We start from the raw sequence: 24,421 nt of genomic DNA on the forward strand, positions 1-24,421 counted from the left end.
GGTTTTATTTCATCAAAGATGTCCTTGAGCTGTAGGTGGGAAACTGTTTTATCAATGTTTTCCTCTAAGTATTTGACTGTTTCTGGTCTGACATTCAGGTCTTTGATCCATTTGGAGTTGATTTTTGTTTCTGGTGAGATAAAGTGGTTCAATTTCATTCTTCTGCATGTTACAACCCAGTTTTCCCAGCACCATTTATTGAAGAGAGCCTCAGCACTTGTTTCTTTTATCATGTTTCTTTATCATGTATTTGCATGTGCATTTTTAATCATTTTATTGGGGATTAATTGTTTACAGTGCAGTTGTTGGTACATGGGTACAATTTCTTTTTTCGCTATGGTAAGTGTCTGTAGAACACCTTCATCCTCAACTTGGCTTCTTTTCCACCATTCTGCACCAGGACCCCAAAGCCCTCTCCACCCTCTGCCTTCACTCCCTTCCCCAGAGGAAACTGAGAAGGCAAGAAAAACAGAGGATGGTTGTGTTGCTCAGCAACTGCGTCTGTCATCCCTCTTGCCTAATTTGTAGATCCAAAAGATTTAATCTTTGGAAAAAGTTATTATATGATTTTCTTTCTTCCTTCCTTTCATAATTTCTTTTTATTTAATTTTTAAAAATATGTTTTACTATTATTGGATAGATACAAAGAGAAATTTAGAGGGGAAAGAGAGATAGAGAAGGAAAAAGAGACACCTATGCCCTGCTTCACCACTCGTGAAGCTCTCCCCCTGTAAGTGGGACCTAGAGACTTGAACACGGGTCCTTCCACATTGTAATGTAGGCACTTAATCAGATGCACCACCACCTGGCCCCTCTTCCTTTTCTCTTTCTCTCTCTCCCCCCACTCTCTCATTCCTCCTCTCCTCTCCTCTCCTCTGCTCTCCTTACCTCTCCTTTCCTCTCCTCTCTTCTCCTCTCATCTCCTTTTCTTTCCTTTTCTTAAGTTTTCAAGAGTCTGAATAATGTCTGTGATGATTTAAAACCAACATAGAAAATATATGACCAGGGTTAGAGAGAGAGGTTACTGGGAAATATTTGATACCACAAGAAACATTGGCCTAGAAGCAAAATGAGAGAACAACCTCTTTTGGCATTTACAACAGAATTCAACGGTATAGAATATAATGAGACAATATGAAAAGCAGTTAATATGGAGGAATAATGTGGTTAGATATGTTCCCAATTATGTAGGAAACTACTTACGGGAGTCATACTAAATGATAGTCAGAGTTTATGGGGAAGAAGGGAGAATAGAAATTTTATGCTATTGTGAATGTAACCTTAGTTAATAGATTCTAAAAAAAAAATTCTTTTCAAACTTACGGCAACTATAATGCTGGGTGAAGATGTAATTATAGCAATAGCTCATATGCACACACTTTGTCAAAACAGTTATTTTCAGACTTTCTTAACAAATCATATATATATATATATATATATATATATATATATAAAATGAGAAAATGGTACTATTAAGTTCAGATTCGTACAGTTATTATATGTCAAACTAAGTGTTTAAGTTCATGCCCTCTAATTCTAAATCTACTACAATGAAAAAAGTTGAACTATGAAAACTGGAAGAGCTTTCAAGAAAATAAACCATATATCATATAATGTATTTATACTCACATGGAAATACTTTGGACTGCATGCCTCTTGAACATAGCATAAAACAATATTCAAATATTATTTTATGTGGAATTAATGTTTATTGTTGTAGGAGCTGGCCTTTATTTTTTCTGGACAGATATGGGTAAAGAGTGAAATATTTCAGTGCTAGAAGCAGGGCTCCAACCTTGGTTGTACACATTGAATGATCTGGATTTTTAATTTTTTTCTTGAGATTTGTTTAAAATTAATTATAGAATTTCTCATACAGTTTGGCTTGATGATAAGAATGTCATCCCAAGGTAAAGCAAGTACTAAAAAAGAGGAAAAAATAACTTTCCAAGTGTTATTCACATGGTAAGTAGTAAAACAGATCATTGAAACAAAGTCAATAAGCTTAGCCATTAGTATATTCTTATGTACTTGACTTGTAAGATTGGACTAGATCACATACTACCTCTTATTAAAATATAGAATGAGTGAATCCAGTAGAGGGGACCCATTTGAAAACACATGTTACAATGCTCAAGGACCTCACTGCAAGTCCCCAGTCTTCACCTGCAGGGGGGAAGATTTCTAAGCACTGAAACAGTATTGCAGATGTCTCTTTTTTTCTCTCTCTACCTCCCTATCATTCCCTATCAATTTTCTGTTTTAAAATTTTAAGTGTTTTAGTTTAATAAAATACACAATCCTTTCATAATTCTAGACATTTCATATAACTTCTGAAAGGCATAAATAATTTTACTTACTTCAGTTATATTTTTTGTCCAATAAAAGAAAGTGATGTTCAGATAAGGAAGACGTGTCTATCAAACAAGCAACCACAGCCATATGTTTCTAGCTCTCACAGTTAACTTTCATTTTGTGACTTGAAATCAATCTTTTAGACTAAGATAAGGATTGTTTCTTTGTGTTTTATAATATGTATTACAGGAAACAATTTATTTGCAGATAGAGATTGAGATAGTTCAATCTCATGTTTCTCACAATGTACCCCAACTCAAATGTAGTCAATTTCTTATTATGCATAACATGGTTATCAATCTTTCATTCACTCATCCATCCACCTCTCTCCAGCCAGGCAGCAGATTTTTTATGATGACTAATCACATTTAAGTGCAAAAATGAATAAATCATGATTCATTCTTTCTGAAAAGTCCATGGTTTAGCTTGATAGAAGAAGATAAATGAACCAGATTGAATAAATGCTGCAATGGAGATATGTTTAAATTGCAAAGTATAAAAAAAGAAATGTACTTTGTATTAGAAATTTATCAAAAACACATTTAAATAAGATCATGAAAGATTAACATCAGTTTAATATGTACCAAAGGAAGTAGGTCTCATTCTCATGAGTATAAATCTGGTAAAGCAATACAAAAGAAAGAAAAAAGTATGTGAATGAGGATGTATATGAAAGGACAGAACATGGAAGCAAGAAACATGAAAAATATTGAAGTCAATAAGGTAAAGCATAACTATGTCCTGCACTACTAAGAAGAAGTAATAGGGAGAGAAGGAAATAATTACAAGATACAAAAGATCCCTGGTTAAACACATAGTCTTAGGTTTTTGCCCCCATTTGTCACCAGTATGGGTAGATGAGCTTCTTGAATAGTGAAACAGTGCTGCCAATCTCTCTTTCACACTCATCTACCCTTTCTTTCTTAATTTCTCTCTTCTTCTAACCAATAAGTAAATATATAAATACAAAAATTTAAAAATAACAGGAATTTAATTTGTCTTACTACAAAACCAATTCATGCTTTCCCACTCATTTTAAAATATATATACTAAAAGAAAATGTCAACTCTTACCTTGTCTGTAGCATACTGTGTCACTTTACTCTCATCAATTGCGAGTTTGGTGATCTATTACAGAAAATATTACCTTTCTATATTAGAGTGATTATTCTGCTTTGTCAATGAGGTACTATAATAATTATTAGTGGGGTCATATGCAGTTATTGTTTTGTATCATCTCTTTTTCATTGGGGTTTTGTCCAAATACTGAGTTATTTTATACTTAACAACCAGATCCTACTCTACACCATGATTACACCATCCCCAAGGTGATGCATATTTTGACTGATGAAAATTCTTTAAGTATTGTGAGAATATGGACAGATAATTAAAATATATATCTGAATTTTTCCATTTGTTTTCTTCTTCTTCCTCTTCTTCTCCTTCTCCTTCTCCTTCTCCTTCTCCTTCTCCTTCTCCTTCTCCTTCTCCTTCTCCTTCTCCTTCTCCTTCTCCTTCTCCTTCTTCTTCTTCTTCTTCTTCTAGCGTTTGCCTTTCTTCCGTAGCCAGTCAACAGTGTCAGGTTGAGCCTGATGTAAAGTTTCGAGACCTCCTTTGAATCTGGAGAGGTGGCAGTCATTGACTATGTGGGTCATAGTCTGTCTGTAGCCGCAGGGGCAGTTCGGGTCGTCTCTGGCTCCCCAGCGATGGAACATAGCGGCGCAATGGCCATGGCCTGTTCGATAGCAATTGAGGAGGGCCCAATCATAACATGCTAGGTCAAAGCCGTTTTGACGCTTGCAGGGGTCTGTGATGAGGTGTTTGTTCTTTACCTCAGCTGACTGCCAACTCTGTTTCCAAGAGTCTGGAACAGAGAAGTTCAGTGTAGGCGTAGGAGACCAGATTGGATGACGAGACCTCAAGGGTTGAACAGGGTGAGCGAAAATATCCACATATATTGGCAGGTCTGGTTGAGCGTAGACGTGGGAAATGAACTTAGATGATGCCGCATCCTGACGAATATCTGGTGGTGCGATGTTGCTAAGATCTGGCAGCCATGGAACTGGGGTGGAATGGATAGTTCCAGAAATTATCCTCATGGAGGATTATAATTTGAATCGACCAAGTGGACATGGGGGCTACGGAACCATACTGGGGCACAGTATTCTGCAGTGGAATAGCATAATGCCAGAGATGATGATCGTAGTGTGGAAGCACTCGTGCCCCATGAGGAGCTGGCCAGTCTTGCAATGATGTTATTCCTCGCGCCCACCTTTGCTGCAGTTTTTTTTAAATATTTATTTTATTTATTCCCTTTTGTTGCCTTGTTGTTTTATTGTTGTATTTATTATTGTTGTTGTCATTGTTGGATAGGACAGAGAGAAATGGAGAGAGGAGGGGAAGACCGAGAGTTGGAGAGAAAGATAGACACCTGCAGACCTGCTTCACCGCCTGTGAAGCAACTCCCCTGAGGTGGGGAGCCGGGGTTCGAACCGGGATCCTTATGCCAGTCCTTGTGCTTTGCGCCATCTGCGCTTAACCCACTGCGCTACAGCCCAACTCCCTTTGCTGCAGTTTTTATGAGATGTTCGTGAAATGACATTTGTTTTATTCCCATGAAAAGATATATCTCCCACAGAAATCCTAGAATGGTTTTATTCTCCCCTGAACTGGAGTTTTTAGAGGAAAAAGAGACATTGCATGTGTTCCTCTTCAGGTGTTTAAGGGATCATCTGAATCAAGTGATGTGATATTAATTCAAAAGAGCAGCTTACTTAATTGATTATATTTAGATGATTAAACATGTAATATTGATAGATTTTGTAAGAACTGCATTTGGATAATGTACGAATGTACGAATAATATAGTACGAATTTAACCTTCGTATTACTGTTTGTTAATTCCTTCCAAAACTAAATTATTAATAGAAAATAATTTTGAAAACCACATGTTAAAGCTTTTGTTCAGAAACAAAAGAATTGCTTTAGGTAACACACTTCAGCAAGTGAAATTTTATCATGATAATCACCTCTGATATAATGTCTATTTTCAATTTTTAATTCATGAGAGAAGTCTGAATTCAGTTTCAAAAGTGAGTTCAAATTTTCTCCTACAATAATGATTCCAAAACCCATACTTAAGCATTCCAACAAGTAAATACTTAAAATATTCTATACACGTCATCTTTTCTCTATTGTATTGTATTGTATTGCATTGCATTGCATTGCATTGCATTGCATTGCATTGCATTGCATTGCATTGTTCTCTGGTAATATCACTAGTATCCGAGCATGCTTTCTCTACCAGTAGACTATCTTAGATCCATAATGTAAGAAAACATTTTGAAGAGACTTTCAGAGGAGGGGAAACAGAGTAGCAGCAGCATCTCTCCTCTCCCCAGTCAACTAAGAATGAAAAAAAAAATAAATAAATAAAATAAACTAGAAATGCAATAAGACTCAGAATACTTTGGGAACCCACCAAGTCATGAGTGAGTGCAAACACATGTGGCTCATGGATAGAGAGGGGCCTAAGGAGAGATTCTGAAAAATCTGAGAGACTGAAAGCTTGTATCTACTCAGGAGTGTTCTGCAGTTTGCCAATTGAGGCACCATCTCCAGCCTGAGTTTTATTAAAAAATAAACTATTGATAGGAGAAGAGGATCCCCTAAGTCTCACCAAATGCAACTGTGAGTCTTCATTATTATTGTCCCTTGAAGCAGCAACAGGGAAGCCCTGTACTGACTGGGCAACTCAAGAGAAGACATATATTTCCAGTGATCTGGAACTGGGCTGTATAGTACAACCTATCCTCATTGTTTTCCTAATGACTTCTGAGATGGGTTGAATAATTGTCTCAGAACCCACGGAGTGAAAACAGGATTTGTTTAGAAACTCTCAGGGCCAAGGATTGCTACCTAGCTTGGTTTTGGTTGTTGTCAGAGAAGCCAAATTTGTCCTGGGGCTTAGACCCTTAGTGCATCGGAGTCTTTTTACATAACCACTGTGGTATCTCTCATCCACTCTATTTTATCTCTAGGTTAGGAGTGAGTAATTAAGCTAAAAAATCTACTTATAGTTAAAAAATCCCACAGGCTCCCATAACCTAGTGGTAAGATAAAGAACAAAAGAAGGATTAACAGAGCAACCTTGATTCACCTCAAGAATTGAGATAATAGAGAAATGACTGTTAATTTCAACAACTGTGAACTCTTTAAGTACCTTACTTAGACACAAGTCAATCCAGTCAAGTATGATTAATGGATTGAATAGCACTGAGAGAAAGACTTCATAATGCACCATATACAATGGTTATACCAAGAAGAAATATTGAAGAAATGAACCAGGACAAAAGCACAGATAACCCCCCCACCCAAGGTAGAAGCACATAAAAATGAGGACAACATTTAAACACTAACTGAGAAATTAGTCTCAAGAGTGAGGAAAGAGTTTGAAATATCATCAGAAAAGGGGAAACAGCAAATGAGACTCTGAAAGAAAACACTATCTCCAGGTAATTAGAGAACTGAAAGCTGAAATAGCCAAGCTAGGAGCATGACTAGCTGAACAAGCTAATACAATATCAGAACAGGGTAACAAAATAGTTGTGTGAGCTACAGAAAACAACAGAGAGGAGAGATTATAGAATGAGTAAGGCAGAAAACAAAATTAGCAAGATTGAGGATAAATTAGAGAAAACTATAAAGAAATAAGATATCTCAAAAAAGAGGCTAAGAAATACTGAAAACAACAACAGAGACATATGGAATGACTTCAAAGGAAGTAATATAGGACTTATTGGCTTGCCAGAGGAATAAAGAGAGGGAAGGGAAGAAAGCATTCTACAGGACATGTAACTGAGAGCTTTCCTACTTTAGACAACATTAAAGACATAAAGGTTCAAGAAACCCAGAGGGTTCCAAACAGAACTAACTCAGACTTAAAGACACCAAGACATATCATATTTAGAATGAAAAGGAATAAAGATAAAGAAAGGATCCTCAAGGCTGCTAGAGAAAAACAGAGTCACCTACAGAGGAAAGCTCGTAAGATTAGCAGCAGAGATCTTCATACAAGCACTAAAGGTCACATGAGAATGTAAAGATATCTATAGAGTGCTCAATGAGAAAGGCTTTCCACCTTTTCAACCTGCTATATCCTGCTAGACTATCATTCAAACTAGATAGAGGCATAAAAGTCTTCTCAGACACGCAACAGTTAAATGAATCAACTATCACCAAGCCTGCCTTGCAAGAAGTTTTGAAATGTCATTTATAAATACCACATCATGATAAAAATACTATATATCAGAACACTCTAAAATTTTAGAAAAATGAGAGTAAAATATCTTAATTTTATAATATCAGTAAATGTCAATGGCCTGAGTTCACCTATTAAAAGGCACATAATAGGAAGATGGATTAGAAAACGCAACCCAACCATATGTTATCTGAATACCACCTAACTCAGCAAGACAAATATGGACTTGAAGTGAAAGGAAAACTACCACACAAACCAATAAACCACAAATAAGGGTAGGAACAGCTAGTCTCAATCTGACACGACAACTTTAAAATAAATAAAATGTAAAAAGATAGGGATGGACATTACTTAATGCTCAGAGGATTAGTCAATCAAGAAGACTTAATGATTATCAACATTGTGCATCCAATGAGAGGCCATACATCAAACATCTACTGAAAGGGGCACAGCAATATATTAATAGCACCACAGTAATATTAGGGGATTTCAATAGCCCTTGGATATTAGGCCAGAAACTATCAAATAATTAGAGGATAATATTGGCAGAACTCTTTTCCATCTAAATTTTAAGGCATCTTAAGGGATGTGAATCCAATTACAAAAAAAAAAAAAAAAGAAGAAGAAGAAGTTGAACAATAAACACAAATCAGAACTTGGACTGGGTCTATGTTACTGCACCAAAGTAAAGGACTCTGGGGCGGGAAGAATGAGTTCAGGTCCTGGAACATGATAGCAGAGGAGGACCTAGAAAGGGGTTGAATTATTATATGAAACTGAGAAATGTGAACAGGGGTAGATGGCATAATAGTTATGCAAAGAGACTCTTGCTCCTGAGGCTCCAAAGTCTCAGCTTCATGGTGAATTCACTGTCTTTATCTTGGATGGAGCTCAAAGATATCAGGTTAAGTAAAATAAGTCAGAAGCAGAAGAATGAATATAGGATTATATTACTCTTAAGCACTGTTGGGACAAAGGGTCCCTGGCCTCACACTCCCGCCCTGGGGCTTTAGGTAGAGCTGCCTGCTGTGGGAGGCCAAGAGGAAGTACACAAAGTACAGAGGCTTGCTGAGAACAGCCTGACCTCTCCGAGGCCCACGCTTCCTGGCAGAGCCAACCGCAAGTTGGAGCCAACCGCAAGTTCCGCATTCCCATGCCCTGAAACAGTATAAGTAGCTGGGACAAGAGAAAAATAAAGGCTTGCTTGTTTGCTCCATGAACTGACTCTGCTGTTCTGTTAATCAATCCTGACGCCCTTCTCCTGTCTCGCCGTCACTGTCACGCTGGACGCAACAAGTGGAGGTCCCACCCAGACAGGGTCACCTCCTGGCTGGCGGGCGGTGTATTGGGAGTTCAGAAACAGAAAACGAAAATGGGTAACAGTGGAAGCAGAACAGAACTACAGCATCAGCTCAGGCGGCTGCTTGAACAACAAGGCACTGCCATTAAGTCTAGCACTGCACAGCAGTTCTTGGACATAATTAATACAGCTAGCCCCTGGTTCCTTTCCGGAGGAGGTCTGAACATTCCCGATTGGGACCAGGTAAAGAGGGACCTGCAAAAACAACTCCATAAGCAAGGCCCCGACGCCTTCCCTATAGAGACATTTTGGCTGTGGAGGCTAGTAAATGATGCACTGTGGAGTGAAAAAGTTAGAATAAAAGCTGAATTAGGAGCAGCCCGGGGAGTGTGGCAGGAGGTACAGGAGGAGGAGACTCGTCGCTCCCTGAGCAACGGTCCACTTTCAGATCGCCCCTCGCCTTTACCTCCTGAGAAGGATTGGGAGGACCGGGGAGGGCCAATTCCAGATAGTGAGGAAGAGAGTGAGGACGAGGAAGGCATATTGAGACAAGAGATAAAAGACCTCCGCCGCCGCATTAAAGAACTGGAAACCGTGGAGAATGCGGCCCCACCGGTGGTACCATCCACTCCCCCGCTACAACCTCCAGCGTATGCGGCCTGGGAAGGACATATTCCAGCCCCGGAGGAGGCAGTGGAGGGCATGGGTCCAACAGAGGGAGTAAGGTTTTGCCCCTTAGTCATGCCAGTCATGGAAGTCCCAGATCCAGATAATCCTGGACAGGTAATCAGGCAACATCAGGCTTTGCCCTTTAAGGAGGTTAAGGCAATGAAGGAAGCAGTGTGCTCCTATGGCCCCCAGGAACCATTCACATTAACCGTGTTTGAAAGTTTTGCAGCATTAGATTTGACACCCAGTGACTGGCAACAACTGTGCCGGGCGGTGCTTATGGGGGGAGACTACTTATTATGGAAAGGAGAATATTATGAAGAATGTCTCTGCATAGCCTGGCATAATGCTAATGCTGGACAAGCCCACAGGAATTTGGATATGCTACAGGGCACTGGTGCCTATAATACCTTGCAGGCACAAATTGCATATGACCCCGGAGTATATGCCCAAATTGCTAGTGCAGCCAGCCGGGCTTGGAAAGCCCTTCCAAATAAAGCGGCTGGGGAACATTTGTCTAAAGTACTTCAAGGCCCCTCCGAGCCCTTTGCAGATTTTGTGGATAGCTTAATACAATTGGCAGGGAAGATTTTTGGAGACGTTAACACGGATATGCCAGTAATTCAGCAGTTGGCCTATTAAAATGCTAATAGATGGTGCCAAGAGGCCCTCAGAGCCCACCAGGGGAAAAGCCTGAATCAAATGATAGGCACATGCCATGACATTGATGGCTCAGTAGTACAGGGAAAGGTAATAGCCGCTGCCTTACAACCCGCCCCCGCCAAGGTCTCCAGGGGCGCCGTAGGTGGCAGCCGGAACTGCTTCCAATGTGGGAATGCTGGCCACTTTAAAAGAGAGTGTCCAGCATTGCATGGTGGGGGCAGAAAGCCAAGAGTGTGCCCTCGCTGCAAAAAAAGGGGCTCATTGGGCCAATAACTGTCTTTCCAGAACAGACATAAATGGCCACCCAATCCGGAATGTGCAGAACACTGGGCAGGGAAACTGGAGGAGGGCCCCGCCCCAGGGCCCCAACACAGTGTATGGGGCGCTGACCTCCGAGGAGACCCCGTCAGTGGGGCTCGGGAGGATACAGTTTCTTCCTCAGGGCAATCCTTATGCCCTGTGGACCTCTCCAGAGCAACCCCAGGGAGCATAGGACTGGACCTCTGCATCTCAGCAAGAGCAATTCTGACACCATTAATGGGAGTGCAAACCCTGCCCATAGGAGTGAAGGGGCCACTCCCTAAGGGAGTCATGAGACTGATACTGGGAAGAAGCAGCACTATCCTAAAAGGCATTACTATACATCCAGGAGTAATAGACTCTGACTTTAACAGGGAAATTAAAATAATGGCCTCAGTGAGACAGGGGGTGGTGGTCATCCCACAGGAAGACAGGATTGCTCAGCTCTTATTGATACCTTTGTTAAACACTCCTAATGCAATAAAGGGAGCTGCACGAGCCGGGGGTGCTTTCGGGTCTTCACGGCCTCCCTCTGCATTCTGGGTTGCACCGCTGAACAATCGGCCAGAACTTACACTGCAGGTTGAGAGACGGGAATTTGTAGGTATATTGGATACTGGGGCTGATGTTTCAGTCCTCTCTGCTGGCTCATGGCCTCCCTAATGGCCCTTGGAGGATAGCACAACAAGCCTACAGGGCATGGGCACTGCCCTACCTTGCAAAAGCTCCCAGATATTGAGGTGGACAGACGCAGATGGGCACTCAGGCTATTTTCAGCCTTTTGTTCTCCAAGGACTCCCCGTAAACCTGTGGGGCCAGGAGATACTCGATGCTATGGACGTGGTGATCACCACCCAGCGGAATAAGAATGATGACGACAAGAAGGGGAGCCAAGGGTGTATTTCCATCCAGCGGTATCCTGGAGACAGAAAGGGCCTGAGACATTTTTGCTGAGGGCCACCATTCCATGCTCCCGACCCAAACCCATACCCATAAAGTGACTGTCAGATAAGCCCTTGTGGGTGGAGCAGTGGCCCTTGAATAAGGAAAAACTTAAGGCAGCCCAAGAACTAGTTAAAGAACAGATAGAGGCATGACATATCATTCCATCCACCTCTCCTTGGAATACTGCCATACTTGTGATTAAAAAGAAAAGTGGAAAGTGGAGACTCCTACAAGATCTTAGGATGGTGAATAAGGCCATGCAGGTGATGGGTCCCTTACAACAAGGATTGCCATCCCCAATCACCATTCCGAAAAATTGGGCAATGATTATTATAGACCTTAGAGACTGCTTTTTCAGTATCCCTTTGCACCCGGAAGACAGCCCACGGTTTGTTTTCTCTGTCCTGTCAATTAACTTTATGGAGCCTGTGGCCAGATATCAGTGGGTGGTACTCCCTCAAGGAATGGCTAATAGCCCGACTATTTGCCAAATGTATGTAGCCCAGGGGCTGGCCCCCATCCGCGCCAGATTCCCCCAGATGCATATCGTCCATTACATGGATGACATCCTGCTGGCAGTTGAAACAGAGGACATGGTTAGGCAGGCTTATGCAACCCTACACACAACACTAGAGATCAGCGGACTGATCATAGAACCGGATAAGGTCCAGGAGAAATATCCATATCAATATCTCAGACACACTATTAGTGAAACTGGGATAAGACCCAAAAAATTGACCATCAGCTGCACATCCTTAAGCACCTTGCATGATTGGCAGTGATTCTTGGGGGATTTACAATGGATACACCCTTCCTTGGCAATCACCACTGGGGAATTGCGCGCATTATATGACATGCTCCTGGGAGATCCGGACCCAACATCCCCTAGGCTTCTTCACAGCCTGCCCCTAATGCCTTGGACCTGGTGGTGGAGCATCTCTCTCAAGCCAGAGTCCAGCAGATAGATTATGATATACCCCTCTAATTATTGGTTTTTTGCTTCTAACTTCTCACCCACAGCAGCCTTTTGGCAGAATGAGCCCCTAATGTGGGTCCATTTGCCAGTGTCCCTGGCTAGGATAATTCAACCATACTATCACATGACCCTACAGCTGTTGTGGAAAGCCCATAAATTGAGCATCCAGACCTTTGGCAAGGAGATGGACATTATAATCACCCCCTATACTAATGACCAAATCACCCATTTGCAACAACATGACGATGATTGGAAGTTGTTCTTTGCCACCACAACCGCTCTTCTCAGCTCACATTATCCTAAACACCCACTGTTGCCTTTCCTAATCAATCACCCTGTCATTTTTCCCAGAGTCATTCAAAGAGAGCCGCTGGCTCAGGCCCTCACGGTCTTCACTGATGCCTCCCCCCGAGGTTTTGCAGTGGTTTACCACCCTGCTTCTGTCGTTAAAATACCAGTTGGAACAAGTTCTGCTCAAGAGGCAGAGCTCACCGCTTTCATTCTTGCCCTTAAAACCTACCCCACCACTCCTCTAAACCTTTATACAGACAGTGTTTATGTTTCTAAAGCTGTCCCTGAATTAGAAACTGACCCGTACATCTCCCCTTCCTCCTGCGTTCAAACCTTGCTTTGCAAGGCTCAAAACCTCATTTGGGACTGGCAGTGTCCACTATATGTGGGTCATATTCGAGGCCACACTCAGCTGCCTGGCCCTCTAGCCGCTGGCAATGAGCAAGCCAACACTCACTCTCAGGTCCTGCACTGTGATGCCATTGCCGATGCTTTTCAACTCCACAATAGATTCCACCTTAATGCTTGTTCTCTTCAGCATCACACAGGTTGTCCCCATTCTGTTGCAACCTAAATCACCTCTCAATGTGAGGATTGTGCCCCATTTCACAAATCCCCCCATACTGGAGTAAATCCCTGAGGATTGAAACCTAATGATATTTGGCAAATGGATGTTACTCATTTTCCTCCTTCAGGAAGACTAAAATACATGCATTTTTCTGTAGATACCTATTCTGGGGCCATATATGCATCCCTACACACCAGGGAAAAAATTAAACATGTGATTAACCACTGTGTTGCTGCTTTCGCATACTTAGGAATCCCTGGCCACATAGAAACAGACAATGGCCCGGCCTATGTCAGCCAATGTTTCCAAGCCTTTTGTAAAGACCATGTCGTGTGCCACACCACTGGCATTCCCTATAATCCAACTGGGCAAGCTATCGTTGAACGCAAGCATGCTGTACTCAAGATCTGTCAAAAATAAAAAGGGGGGAGTTCCTCTCCTCCCCAGTGTCCTTACTAAATAAGGTCTTATTCATTATAATTTTTTTAACAATTGATGGTCAGGGCCGGTCCGCCATGGAAAGGCACTGGCGTCCCCAAAGAGACAATTTAGGAGAAGTAATGTGGAAGGATCTACTAACTGGGATGTGGAAGGGACCTACCCCTCTCCTGGCAAGAGTGAGGGGAGTTGTTTGTGTTTTCCCCCCAGGAAGTGAAAAACCCATCTGGGTGCCTGACCGCTGTGTGAGACCAGTTAACACCAGGAAGGAGAATGAGGAAGGGACCAGGAACATGAACATGGCTGCTAACCCTGCTGACAACAACGATGATGACGGGAGAGAAGGTGTGGAGTCCGGTAAAGAGCATCCCCATGCTGATGCCTGTGGGTCAAGCTAGCACAATATACCCATCAGTGTACAGCTCCAACTTCATGGTGGGTTCAGCCTCCCAGAATACTCCCACCAAAACCCATTCGGTGAACAATACGTTTTGGTTATGGGACAGCACCACCAACACATCATGGCTTGACGGTAATAGTTCCTTCCTGGGACCATGTCTTGCCCTGTCCAATTATTCATTGGGTGACTTCTCCAACAATGGAAGCGGTGGCCTGGTTCAAAGGGTTTGAAAAGATATTAAATATAACACATAAGACACAAGTGCCCATAAAGAACAGGGCCTGTCTCTTGAGCCCTTTCTTTTTCATACTGTGGAACCATATGGGTGACTTGGAGGGGGATGCTTAATTGCTCTTTCAGTTAATTAATTGTCTCCTTAGCAATTGCTGGAGAGAAGAAGAAGACTCCGCAATGACAGTGTGGATCCCAGCTTTCCTGCCCATTCCGCTGACGGTCATTAAGAACAGAGAATAATTGGTGCTCTACAGGCAGAAAAGAGACTTTGGAATCACGGCAAGTTTCAGGTAATGAAACATGACAGCTGAGAAGGACATAGTGAGGGTTGTATTTTTATATGGAAGTGTTATGCATGTATAAACCATTGTATTTTACTGCTGACTGTAAATCATTAATCCCCAAATTAAGAATTTTTTTAAAAAGAACATATTTTCATTTTTTCTTGAAAAGCATATGTTCATTTTCTTCAAGTTCTTAAATATTTCAGATTCAGTCTCAGTATCTCCCCCTTACCCAAATAAGCAATTTCTGATTCTATTTTTTAATTTATTTTTATTTAAGAAAGGATAAATTAACAAAACCATAGGGTAGAAGGGGTACAACTCCACACAACTCCCACCAACCAATCTCCATATCCCATCCTCTTCCCTGATAGCCGTCCCATTCTCTATCCCTCTGGAAGCATGGACCCAGGGTCATTGTGGGTTGCAGAAGGTGGAAGGTCTGGCTTCTATAATTGCTTCCCCGCTGAACATGGACGTTGACTGGTCAGTCCATACTCCCAGTCTGCCTCTCTCTTTCCCTAGTAGGGTGGGTCCCTGGGGAAGCAGAGCTCCAGGACATTTTGGTGGGGTCTTCAGTCCAGGGAAGCCTGGCCAGCATTCTGATGGCATCTGGAAACTGGTGGCTGAAAAGAGAGTTAACATAAAAAGCCAAACAAAATGTTGAGCAATCATGGAATAGCAAAGGTTTGAATAGTAGAGAGCAAGTGTTGGGGGGGGAACTGACTGCAAACTCATGAGTAGTCATGGACCCAAAGGTTGTAATAGTAGAGAGAAAGTGTTGGGGGGTACTCACTGCAAACACTAGTGTACTTCTGCTGTCAGATATATATTTTGCACCAGTTTATGGATATGTGTGAACATATGCTCTCTCTCACAGAACCTGGTCTATATCTAGGTTTTAGGAATTTGTTAGAAAGTTAGAGAATAGTATGAAAAGAAAGGTCTCGCCCAAGTAATGAAGCTGAAGGGTTGTCATTCCACACCTGAAGTCTGGACACAGTCTGAGCTGAAGCATGTTGAGGTGGCAATTGTTACGTTGATTAGGTTGTGATCGGAACATGCAATATTATTTGATATGTATTGGGAGAGGCATGCAGGAAAGTTGACCCTATCCTAGGACCAGGGGAAATATAGGCTCTCTAGTGGAGATGTGAAATTCCTGCTGTCTTAGGGTTCAAAAAGGCAATGGATAGTTATTGTTATCATCACATTATTTGGCAGTTAGGTTGACTTTGAAAAGTGCTTTTGTTAGGGTTTGCTGTATAGTACCCAGTATCATGTATAAGCTGTGCCACCAGTTGCTTCTGATCTACTTGGTCTAAAATTTTGAGAGAGTCCGCATATCAAATACACAGCCTATATATTAAAAGGACTCAGTCTGTTTTTGAAAAACTTCGAACATACATTAATTTCCCCCCTCTAATATTAATTAACTAGTGACTTATATGACTACACTTTACTAGGAATGTACATAAACACATACCCACCACCAAAAGACTGTGTCCCATCCCAAAACCCCCCACCCCCAACACCACCCCCCACTGGCCAGGAAGCCACATGTCCACCCTCCCCCTCACCAAGGGTTTTTACTTTGGTGCCCTACTTTCAATTTAGTCAGATCCTGAGATTAGTTTCCCTCTCTGATATTCTTACTCAACTTCTGTTGGTGAGTGGGATCATCCCATACTCATCTTTATCTTTCTAACTTAGCTTACTTAACATAATTTCTTCTAGATCTGTACAAGATGGGTCAAGAAGGTGGGTTCATTGTTCTTGATAGCTGCATAGTATTCCATTGTGTATATATACCACAGCATTTTCAGCCACTCATGTGTTGCTGGGCACCTGGGATGCTTCCAGGTTTTAGCTATTATGAATTGTGCTGCTATAAACATAGGAATACACCCCTCTTTGTGGTTGGGTATTATGGAGTCCTTGGGGTATAAGCCCAGGAGAAGAATTACTGGCTCATATGGAAGGTCCATGTCTAGCCTTGTGAGAGTTTTCCGGACTGCTCTCCACAGAGGCTGGACCAGTTGACATTCCCACCAGCAATGCAGAAGGGTTCCTCTGTCCCTACAGCCTCTCCAGCATTTGTTGCTGCTGTCCTTTTTGATGTATGCCACTCTCACTGGGTAAGGTGTTATCTCAATGTTGTCTTAATTTGCATTTCTCTGATAATCAGTGACCTGGAGCAGTTTTTCATGTGTTTGTTAGCCTTTTGGATCTCCTCTGAGGTGAATGTTTTGTTCATATCCTCAGCCCATTTATGGATGGGATCATTTGCTTTTTTGGTGCTAAGTTTGCTGAGCTCTTTATATATTTTGGTGATTAGTTTCTTGTCTGATGTCTGGCATGTGAAGATCTTCTCCCATTCTGTGAGGGGTCTCTCTGTTTGTTTAATAGTTTCTTTGGATGTGCAGAATTTTTTCAATTTGATGTAGTCCCATTGGTTTGTTTCTGCTTTAGTCTTTCTTGCAACTGGGTTTATTTCATCAAAGATGTCCTTGATGTGTAGGTGGGAAAGTGTTTTACCAATGTTTTCCTCTAAGTATTTGACTGTTTCTGGGGTAACATCCAGGTCTTTGATCCATTTGGAGTTGATTTTTGTTTCTGGCGAGATAAAGTGGTTCAATTTCATACAATCAGGTTGCATGTTGCAACCCAGTTTTCCCAGCACCATTTATTGAAGTGAGCGTCTTTCTTCCATTTAATGCTTTGGGCCCCCTTATCAAAGATTAGATGTCCATAGGTGTGGGGATTTATTTCAGGGCTTTTAATTCTGTTCCACTGGTCTGTGTGCCTATTTTTGTTCCAGTAACATGCTGTTTTGATGATGATGGCTTGATAATATAGTTTAAGGTCTGGGAGTGTGATGCCTCCATTTCTGTTTCTTTTCCTCAAGATAGTTTTGGCAATTCTAGGTGTTTTCAGGTTCCAGATAAATGATTGTAGTGTTTGTTCTATTCTCTTAAATAAGCTTGGTGGAACTTTGATGGGTATTGCATTAATTTGTATATGGAACTGGGGAGAATATTCATTTTGGTCATATTTTTTCTTCCAATCCATGAGCATGGGATGTCTTTCCATTTCTTGGTATCAGTTTCTATTTCCTTGCAGAGCAACTCATAGTTTTCAGTATACAAGTCTTTCAGTTATTTTGGTCAACTTTATTCCTACCTATTTTCTTGATTTTGCTGAAACAGTAAATGGGAGTGATTTCTGGATGACTACTTCAGATTTAGTGTTTGCATAAAGAAATGCCACTGAATTTTCTACACTGATTTTGTAACCTAACAACTTGCTATATAGCCTCCTAAGTTCCAGTAGCTTTCTCCTGGATTCTTTTGGGTTTTATATGTATATTAACATATCATCTGCATATAGTGAGAGATATTCATTTCTTCCATTCCAATCTGTATTCCTTTGATTTCTTTCTCTTGCCTGATTGTTATGGCAAGTACTTACAATACTAAGTTGAAGAGTAATGGTGACAGTGGACAGACCTGTCTAGTCCCCGATCTGAGGGGGAATGCTTTCAGCTTCTGTCCATTGAGTATGATGTTGGCTGTAGGTTTGCTATATATGGATTCCACTATCTTGAGGAATTTCACATCTATTCCCATTTTTTGTAGAGTTTTGAGCATGAATGGATGTTGGATTTTGTCAAAGGCTTTCTCTGCATCTATTGAGATAATCATGTGGTTTTTGGCTTTGCTTTTATTGATGTGGTGAACGACATTGATTGACTTATGGATGTTGAACCAGTCTTGCATTCCTGGGATAAATCTCACTTGGTCTTGATGAACGGTCTCTTTGATGTGCTGCTATATCCAGTTGGCCAAGATCTTGTTTAATATTTTGGCATCTATATTCATCAGAGATATTGGTCTGTAGTTTTCCTTTTTTGTTGTGTCAGCTTTTGGTATCAGGGTGATGTTGGCTTCATAGAAGGTGGAAGGGAGTATTCCTGTTTCCTCAATCTTATGGAAAAGCTTCAGAAGTATGGGTAGTAACTGTTTCCTGAAAGTTTTGTAGAATTCATTTGTAAAGCTGTCTGGTCCAAGACTTTTGTTGTTGGGGAGATTCTAAATAATGGTTTCAATTTCTTTGTCTGTGATTGGTGCATTTAGGTTTTGTAGTTCTTCTTGGTTCAGTTTAGGAAGGTCATATGTTTCTAGGAATTGTTCCATTTCTTCCAGATTTTATATCTTGGTGGCGTATAGTTCTTCATAGAAGTTTCGCATGATTATCTAGATTCTGTGGTGTCGGTTGTGATATCTCCTCTATTGTTTACAATTCTATTAATTTGAGTCTACTCTCTTTTTTTTTTTTTTTTGTTTGGTGAGTCTGGCTAGGGGTTTGTCAATTTTGTTTAATCTTTCAAAGAATCAACATTTGGCTTCATTGATCTTTTGTATAGTTCTCTTACTTTCGATGTTGTTTATTTCTGCTCTAATTTTACTGATTTCAGTCCTTCTGGTTGCTTTAGGATTCCTTTGTTCCTCTTCCTCTAAGTCCTTGAGGTGTGATTGTATGGCTATAAGTTTCCCTCTAATATTGCTTTAGCTGTGTCCCAAATATTTGGATAGGTTGTGTCTTCATTTTCATTTGTTTCCAGGAACATTTGAATTTCCTGCTTGAGTGATTCTCTGACCCAGTGGTACTTAAGGTGTATATTGTTTAGTTTCCAAATTCTGTTGTTTTAATACTTTTTTGTTTATTATTAAATGTTAATTTTTCTCAACTGTGGTGAGAAGATACTTTGGATGATTTCAGTGTTCTTGAATTTATTGATGCTGTCTTTGTGGCCTAACATTTGGTCTATCCTTGAGTATGTGTTATGTGGATTTGAAAAGAAGATGTATTCCAGTATTTTTTTGATGAAGGACTCTGAAAAAGTCCAAGAGATCTAGTCTGTCCATCTCCTCATTTAATTCTCTTGTATCTTTGTTGATTCTGTGCTTTGTTGATCTTTCTAAGTGTGAGTGTAGGGTGTTAAAGTCTCCCACTATTATTGTATTACTACTGATGTATTTTTGAAATTCTTTCAGTAAGTGCTTGACATATTTAGATGGTCCCTCATTGGGTGCATAGATGTTAATGATTGTTAAGTCTTCTTGGCTGATTGATCCTCTAATCATTATGTAATGTCCTTGCCTATCTTTATTTAATTTAAAATCTTTTGTATCTGAGATGAGAATGGCTGTTCCTGCCTTTTTTTGTGGTCTGCTAGCCTGTATGGTAGTTTTCCATCCTTTCACTTTAAGTCTGTGTTCATCATGTTGTGACAGATGGGATTCTTGCAAGCAGCATATAGTTGGGCTGTTTTCTGTACCATCCCCCCACTCTGTGACTTTTGATGGGTGTGTTTAAACCATTGACATTTATTGATATTATGGATTTAATGTATTGTAGTGCATTGTTCAACAAATTTTTATTTGCTCTGATTTATTGCTGGTATTATAGTGATGTTCTTGTTCATAAGAGGTCTTTTAGAAACTCTTTCAGGGCCAGTTGGGGGATGGTTGCCTTCTTTAACTGTTGACTGTTTAAGAAGGTTTTGATCCCTTCATCTAGTTTGAATGAAAGCCTAGCAGGATATATTATCCTTAGCTGAAACCCTTTTTCATTCAGGGCTCAATAGTTTTCTTGCCATTCTTTTCTGGCTTTTAGAGTTAGAGTGGAGTAGTCTGCAGATAATCTTATGGGTTTTCCCCTGTATGTGACTTTTTGTTTTTCTCTTGCAGCCTTTAGGATCCTTTCTTTATCCTTACTTCTCTCATTGTGACTATGATGTGTCTTGGTGTCTTCAGGTCTGGGTTGATTCTGTTTGGTACTCTCTGGGTCTCTTGAATCTTAATGTCCTTTCTGTTATTCAGGTCTGGGAAGTTTTCTTCTATAATTTCCTCTAGAATGTTTCCTTCCACTTCCTCTCTTTCTTCCTCTGGCAGGCCAATTATATGAATATTACTCCTTTTGAATATTTCACATATGTCTCTGTTGTTGCTTTCAGTGTCTATCAATCTCTTTTTGAGTTCTTTGACCTCATTCTTAGTTTTCTCTAACTCATTCTCTGTTGACTAATTCTGTTTTCTGCTTCTGTTACTCTGCTTTCCCTTCCCTCAGCTTCTTTCTTCATTACAGCTATTTCAGCTTTCAGTTCTCTAATTGCCTCAAGATAATCAGTATTTTCCTTGGGTGTCTCAACTGTTGTTTCCCTAATACTGCCATTCCTTTCCTCTAATGCTGTTTTCATTTCTATGATTAATAAATTTATTATTGCTTGCATACTTTTCTTATCTATGGTTACTTATGGTTGATTTATAGTTTCTTCTTGGCTCTTGTCTTCATTCATTGTAGTAGCAGATTTATCTTCTTTTGATCTACCCATTTTTTGATTAATGTGTTTCTTATTTTATTTTTATTTAAGAAAGGATTAATTCACAAAACCATAGGGTAGGAGGGGTACAACTCCACACAATTCCCACCACCCAATCACCATCCCCTCCCCTGATAGCTTTCCCATTCTCTATCCCTCTGGGAGCATGGACCCAGGGTCATTGTGGGTTGCAGAAGGTAGAAGGTCTGGCTTCTGTAATTGCTTCCCCGCTGAACATGACATTGACTGGTCGGTCCACACTCCCAGTCTGCCTCTCTCTTTCCCTAATAGGGTGGGTCTCTGGGGAAGCATAGCTCCAGGACATATTGGTGGGGTCTTCAGTCCAGGGAAGCCTGGCCGGCATCCTGATGACATCTGGAACCTGGTGACTGAAAAGAGAGTTAACATAGGAAGCCAAACAAATTGTTGAGCACTCATGGACCCAAAGCTTGGAATAGTGGAGAGGAAATGTTGGGGGGGGGTACTCACTTCAAACTCTAGTGTAATTCTGCTTTCAGGTATATATTTTGCAGTAGTTTACGGATATGTGTGAACATATGCTCTCTCTCACAGAAACTGGTATATATCTAGGTTTTGGGACTTTGTTAGAAAGTGAACCACCTGAGATGGAATTAGAGTATACTATGAAAGGAAAGGTCTCACCCGAGTAATGAAGCTGAAGGGTTATCATTCCACACGTGAACTCTCTGGACACAGTCTGACGTGAAGCATGTTGAGGTGGCCATTGTTGCATTGGTTAGGGTGTGATCAGCAGATGCAATATTATTTGATATGGCTGGGAGACGCATATGGGAAAGTGATCCCTATCCAAGGATTCCAGGACTGGGGGAAGTAGAGGCTCTATAGTGGAGATGTCAGGTTCCTGCTGTCTTAGGGTTCAAAAAGATGATCGATAGTTAATTTTATCATCACATTAATTGGTAATTAGGTTAACTTTGAAAAGTCCTTTTGTTAGGATTTACTCTGCAGTACCCAGTATCTTGTATATAGCTATGCTATTGGTTGCTTCTGATCTACTTGGTCTAGGCTTTTGAAAGAGTCCGCATATCAATTACACAGCCTATATATAAAAAAGATTCAGTTTGTGTTTTCATAAACTTCAAGACATACAATTAATTTCCCCCCTCTCATATTAATTAACTAGTGATTTATATGACTACATTTTACTAGGAGTGTACTTAAACACCATTCCCACCAATAAAACACTGTGACCCATCCCTCCGACCCGCTCCCACCCCCCATGGGCCCAGGAAACTGCATGTCTACCTCTCACCACAGGGTTTTTACTTTGGTGCCCTACTTACAATTTGGTCAGGTCCTGCTTTTAGTTTCCCTTTCAGATCTTCTTCCTCAACTTCTGTTGATGAGTGGGATCATCCCATAATCATCTTTCACTTTTTGACTTAACTCACTTAACATAATTCCTTCTAGCTCTGTCCTTGGATAGGTCAGAGAAGGTGGGTTCATTGTTCTTGATAGCTGCATAGTATTCCATTGTGTAAGGTCGTTCATTTGAGCTTCTTCTTGGTGTTATTATGTGATTATATGGCTATAAGTTTCCCTCTCAGTACTACTTTAGCTGTGTCCCAGATATTTGGATATTTGTGTCTTCATTTTCATTTGTTTCCAGGAACATTTGAATTTCCTGCTTGAGTGAATCTCTGACCCAGCGGTTCTTAAGGAGTATGTTGTTTAGTTTCCAAATTCTGTGACTTTTAATAATTTTCTGTTTGTTGTTAAATGTTAGGTTTACTTCACTTTGGTCTGAGAGGATACTTGGGATGATTTCGATTCTCTTGAATTTATTGATGCTGTCTTTGTGGCCTAACATAGGTCTATGCTTGAGTATGTGTTATGTGGATTTGAAAAGAAAGTGTATTCCTGTTTTTTGGGGTGAAGGACTCTGAAAATGTCCAAGAGGTCTAGTCTGTCAATCTCTTCATTCAATTCTCTTGTATCTTTGTTGCTTCTCTGCTTTGTTGATCTGTCTAAGTGTGAGAGTGGGGTATTGAAGTCTCCCACTATTATTGTATTACTATTGATGTATTTTTGAAATTCTTTCAGTAAGTGCTTGATATATTTAGATGGTCCCCCATTGGTTGCATAGATGTTAATGATTGTTAAGTCTCCTTTGCTGATTGATCCTTAATCATTATGTAATGTCCTTGCCTATCTTTTATTACTTTATTTAATTTAAAATCTATCGTGTCTGAGATGAGAATGGCTGTTCCTTCCCTTTTTTTGTGGCCCATTAGCCTTTATGATAGTTTTTCCATCCTTTCACTTTAAGTCAGTGTTTATCTTGTTGTTGACAGGTGGGATTCTTGCAAGCAGTGTATGGTTGGTTTATGTTTTCTGATCCATCCCCCAACTCTGTGCCTTTTGATGGGTGAGTTTAAGCCATTGATATTTATTGATATTATGGATTTAATGTATTATATCGCCATTGTTAAAAAAAATTTTTTTGTTTGCTCTGATATATTGCAAGTATTATAGTGATGTTCTTGTTTATAAGAGGTCTTTTAGAATCTTTTTCAGGGCCAGTTTGATGATGGTTGGCTCCTTTAACTGTTGTTTGCCTAAGAAGGTTTTGATCCCTCCATCTAGTTTGAATGAAAGTCTAGCAGGATATATTATCCTTGGTTGATACCCTTTTTCATTTAGGGATCAATAGATATCTTGCCTTTATCTTCTGGCTTTTAGAGTTTGAGTGGAGAAATCTTCAGATAATCTTATGGGTTTTCCCTTGTATGTGACTTTTTGTTTCTCTCTTGCAGCCTTTAGGATCCTTTCTTTATCCTTACTTCTTCTCATTGTGACTATGATGTGTCTTAGTGTCTTCAGGTCTGGGTTGATTCTGTTTGGTACTCTCTGGGCCTCTTGAACCTTGATATCCTTTCTGTTATTCAGGTCTGGGAAGTTTTCTTGTATTATTTCCTCTAGAATGCTTGCTTCCCCTTCCTCTCTTTCTTCCTCTGGCAGGCCAATTATGCGACTGTTACTTCTTTTGAGATCATCCCATATGTCTCTGTTGTTGTTTTCAGTGTCTCTCAATCTCTTTTTAAGCTCTTTCACCTCTTTCTTCGTTTTCTCTAACTCATCCTCTGTCTGACTCATTCTGTTTTCTGCTTCTGTTAGTCTGCTTTCCCTTGCCTCAGCTTCTTTCTTCATTACAGCTATTTCAGCTTTCAGTTCTCTAATTGCCTCAAGATAATCAGTATTTTCCTTGGGTGTCTCAACTGTTGTTTCCTTAATACTGCCATTCCTTTCCTCCAATGTTGTTTTCATTTCTGTGATTAATAAGTTTATTATTGCTTGCATACCTTTCTTATTT

The 24,421-nt window shown here is 40.5% G+C and overlaps 1 protein-coding gene across 1 annotated transcript; it reads left to right on the forward strand.

Annotated features, from left to right (window-relative positions):
* Window positions 1-8,985: 8,985 nt before the first annotated feature.
* On the forward strand, window positions 8,986-10,224 carry LOC103116551 (igE-binding protein). The gene has a single exon (XM_007526460.1). The coding sequence runs from the start codon at window positions 8,986-8,988 to the stop codon at window positions 10,222-10,224; it is 1,239 nt and encodes a 412-aa protein (XP_007526522.1).
* Window positions 10,225-24,421: the final 14,197 nt, after the last annotated feature.

Source organism: Erinaceus europaeus, chromosome 3, assembly GCF_950295315.1.
Source record: "Erinaceus europaeus chromosome 3, mEriEur2.1, whole genome shotgun sequence".
Taxonomy (NCBI): Eukaryota; Metazoa; Chordata; class Mammalia; order Eulipotyphla; family Erinaceidae; genus Erinaceus; species Erinaceus europaeus.

Coding starts and splice junctions, on each gene's coding strand:
- LOC103116551 (XM_007526460.1), top strand. CDS start 8,986: ATGGGTAACAGTGGAAGCAGAACAGAACTACAGCATCAGCTCAGGCGG.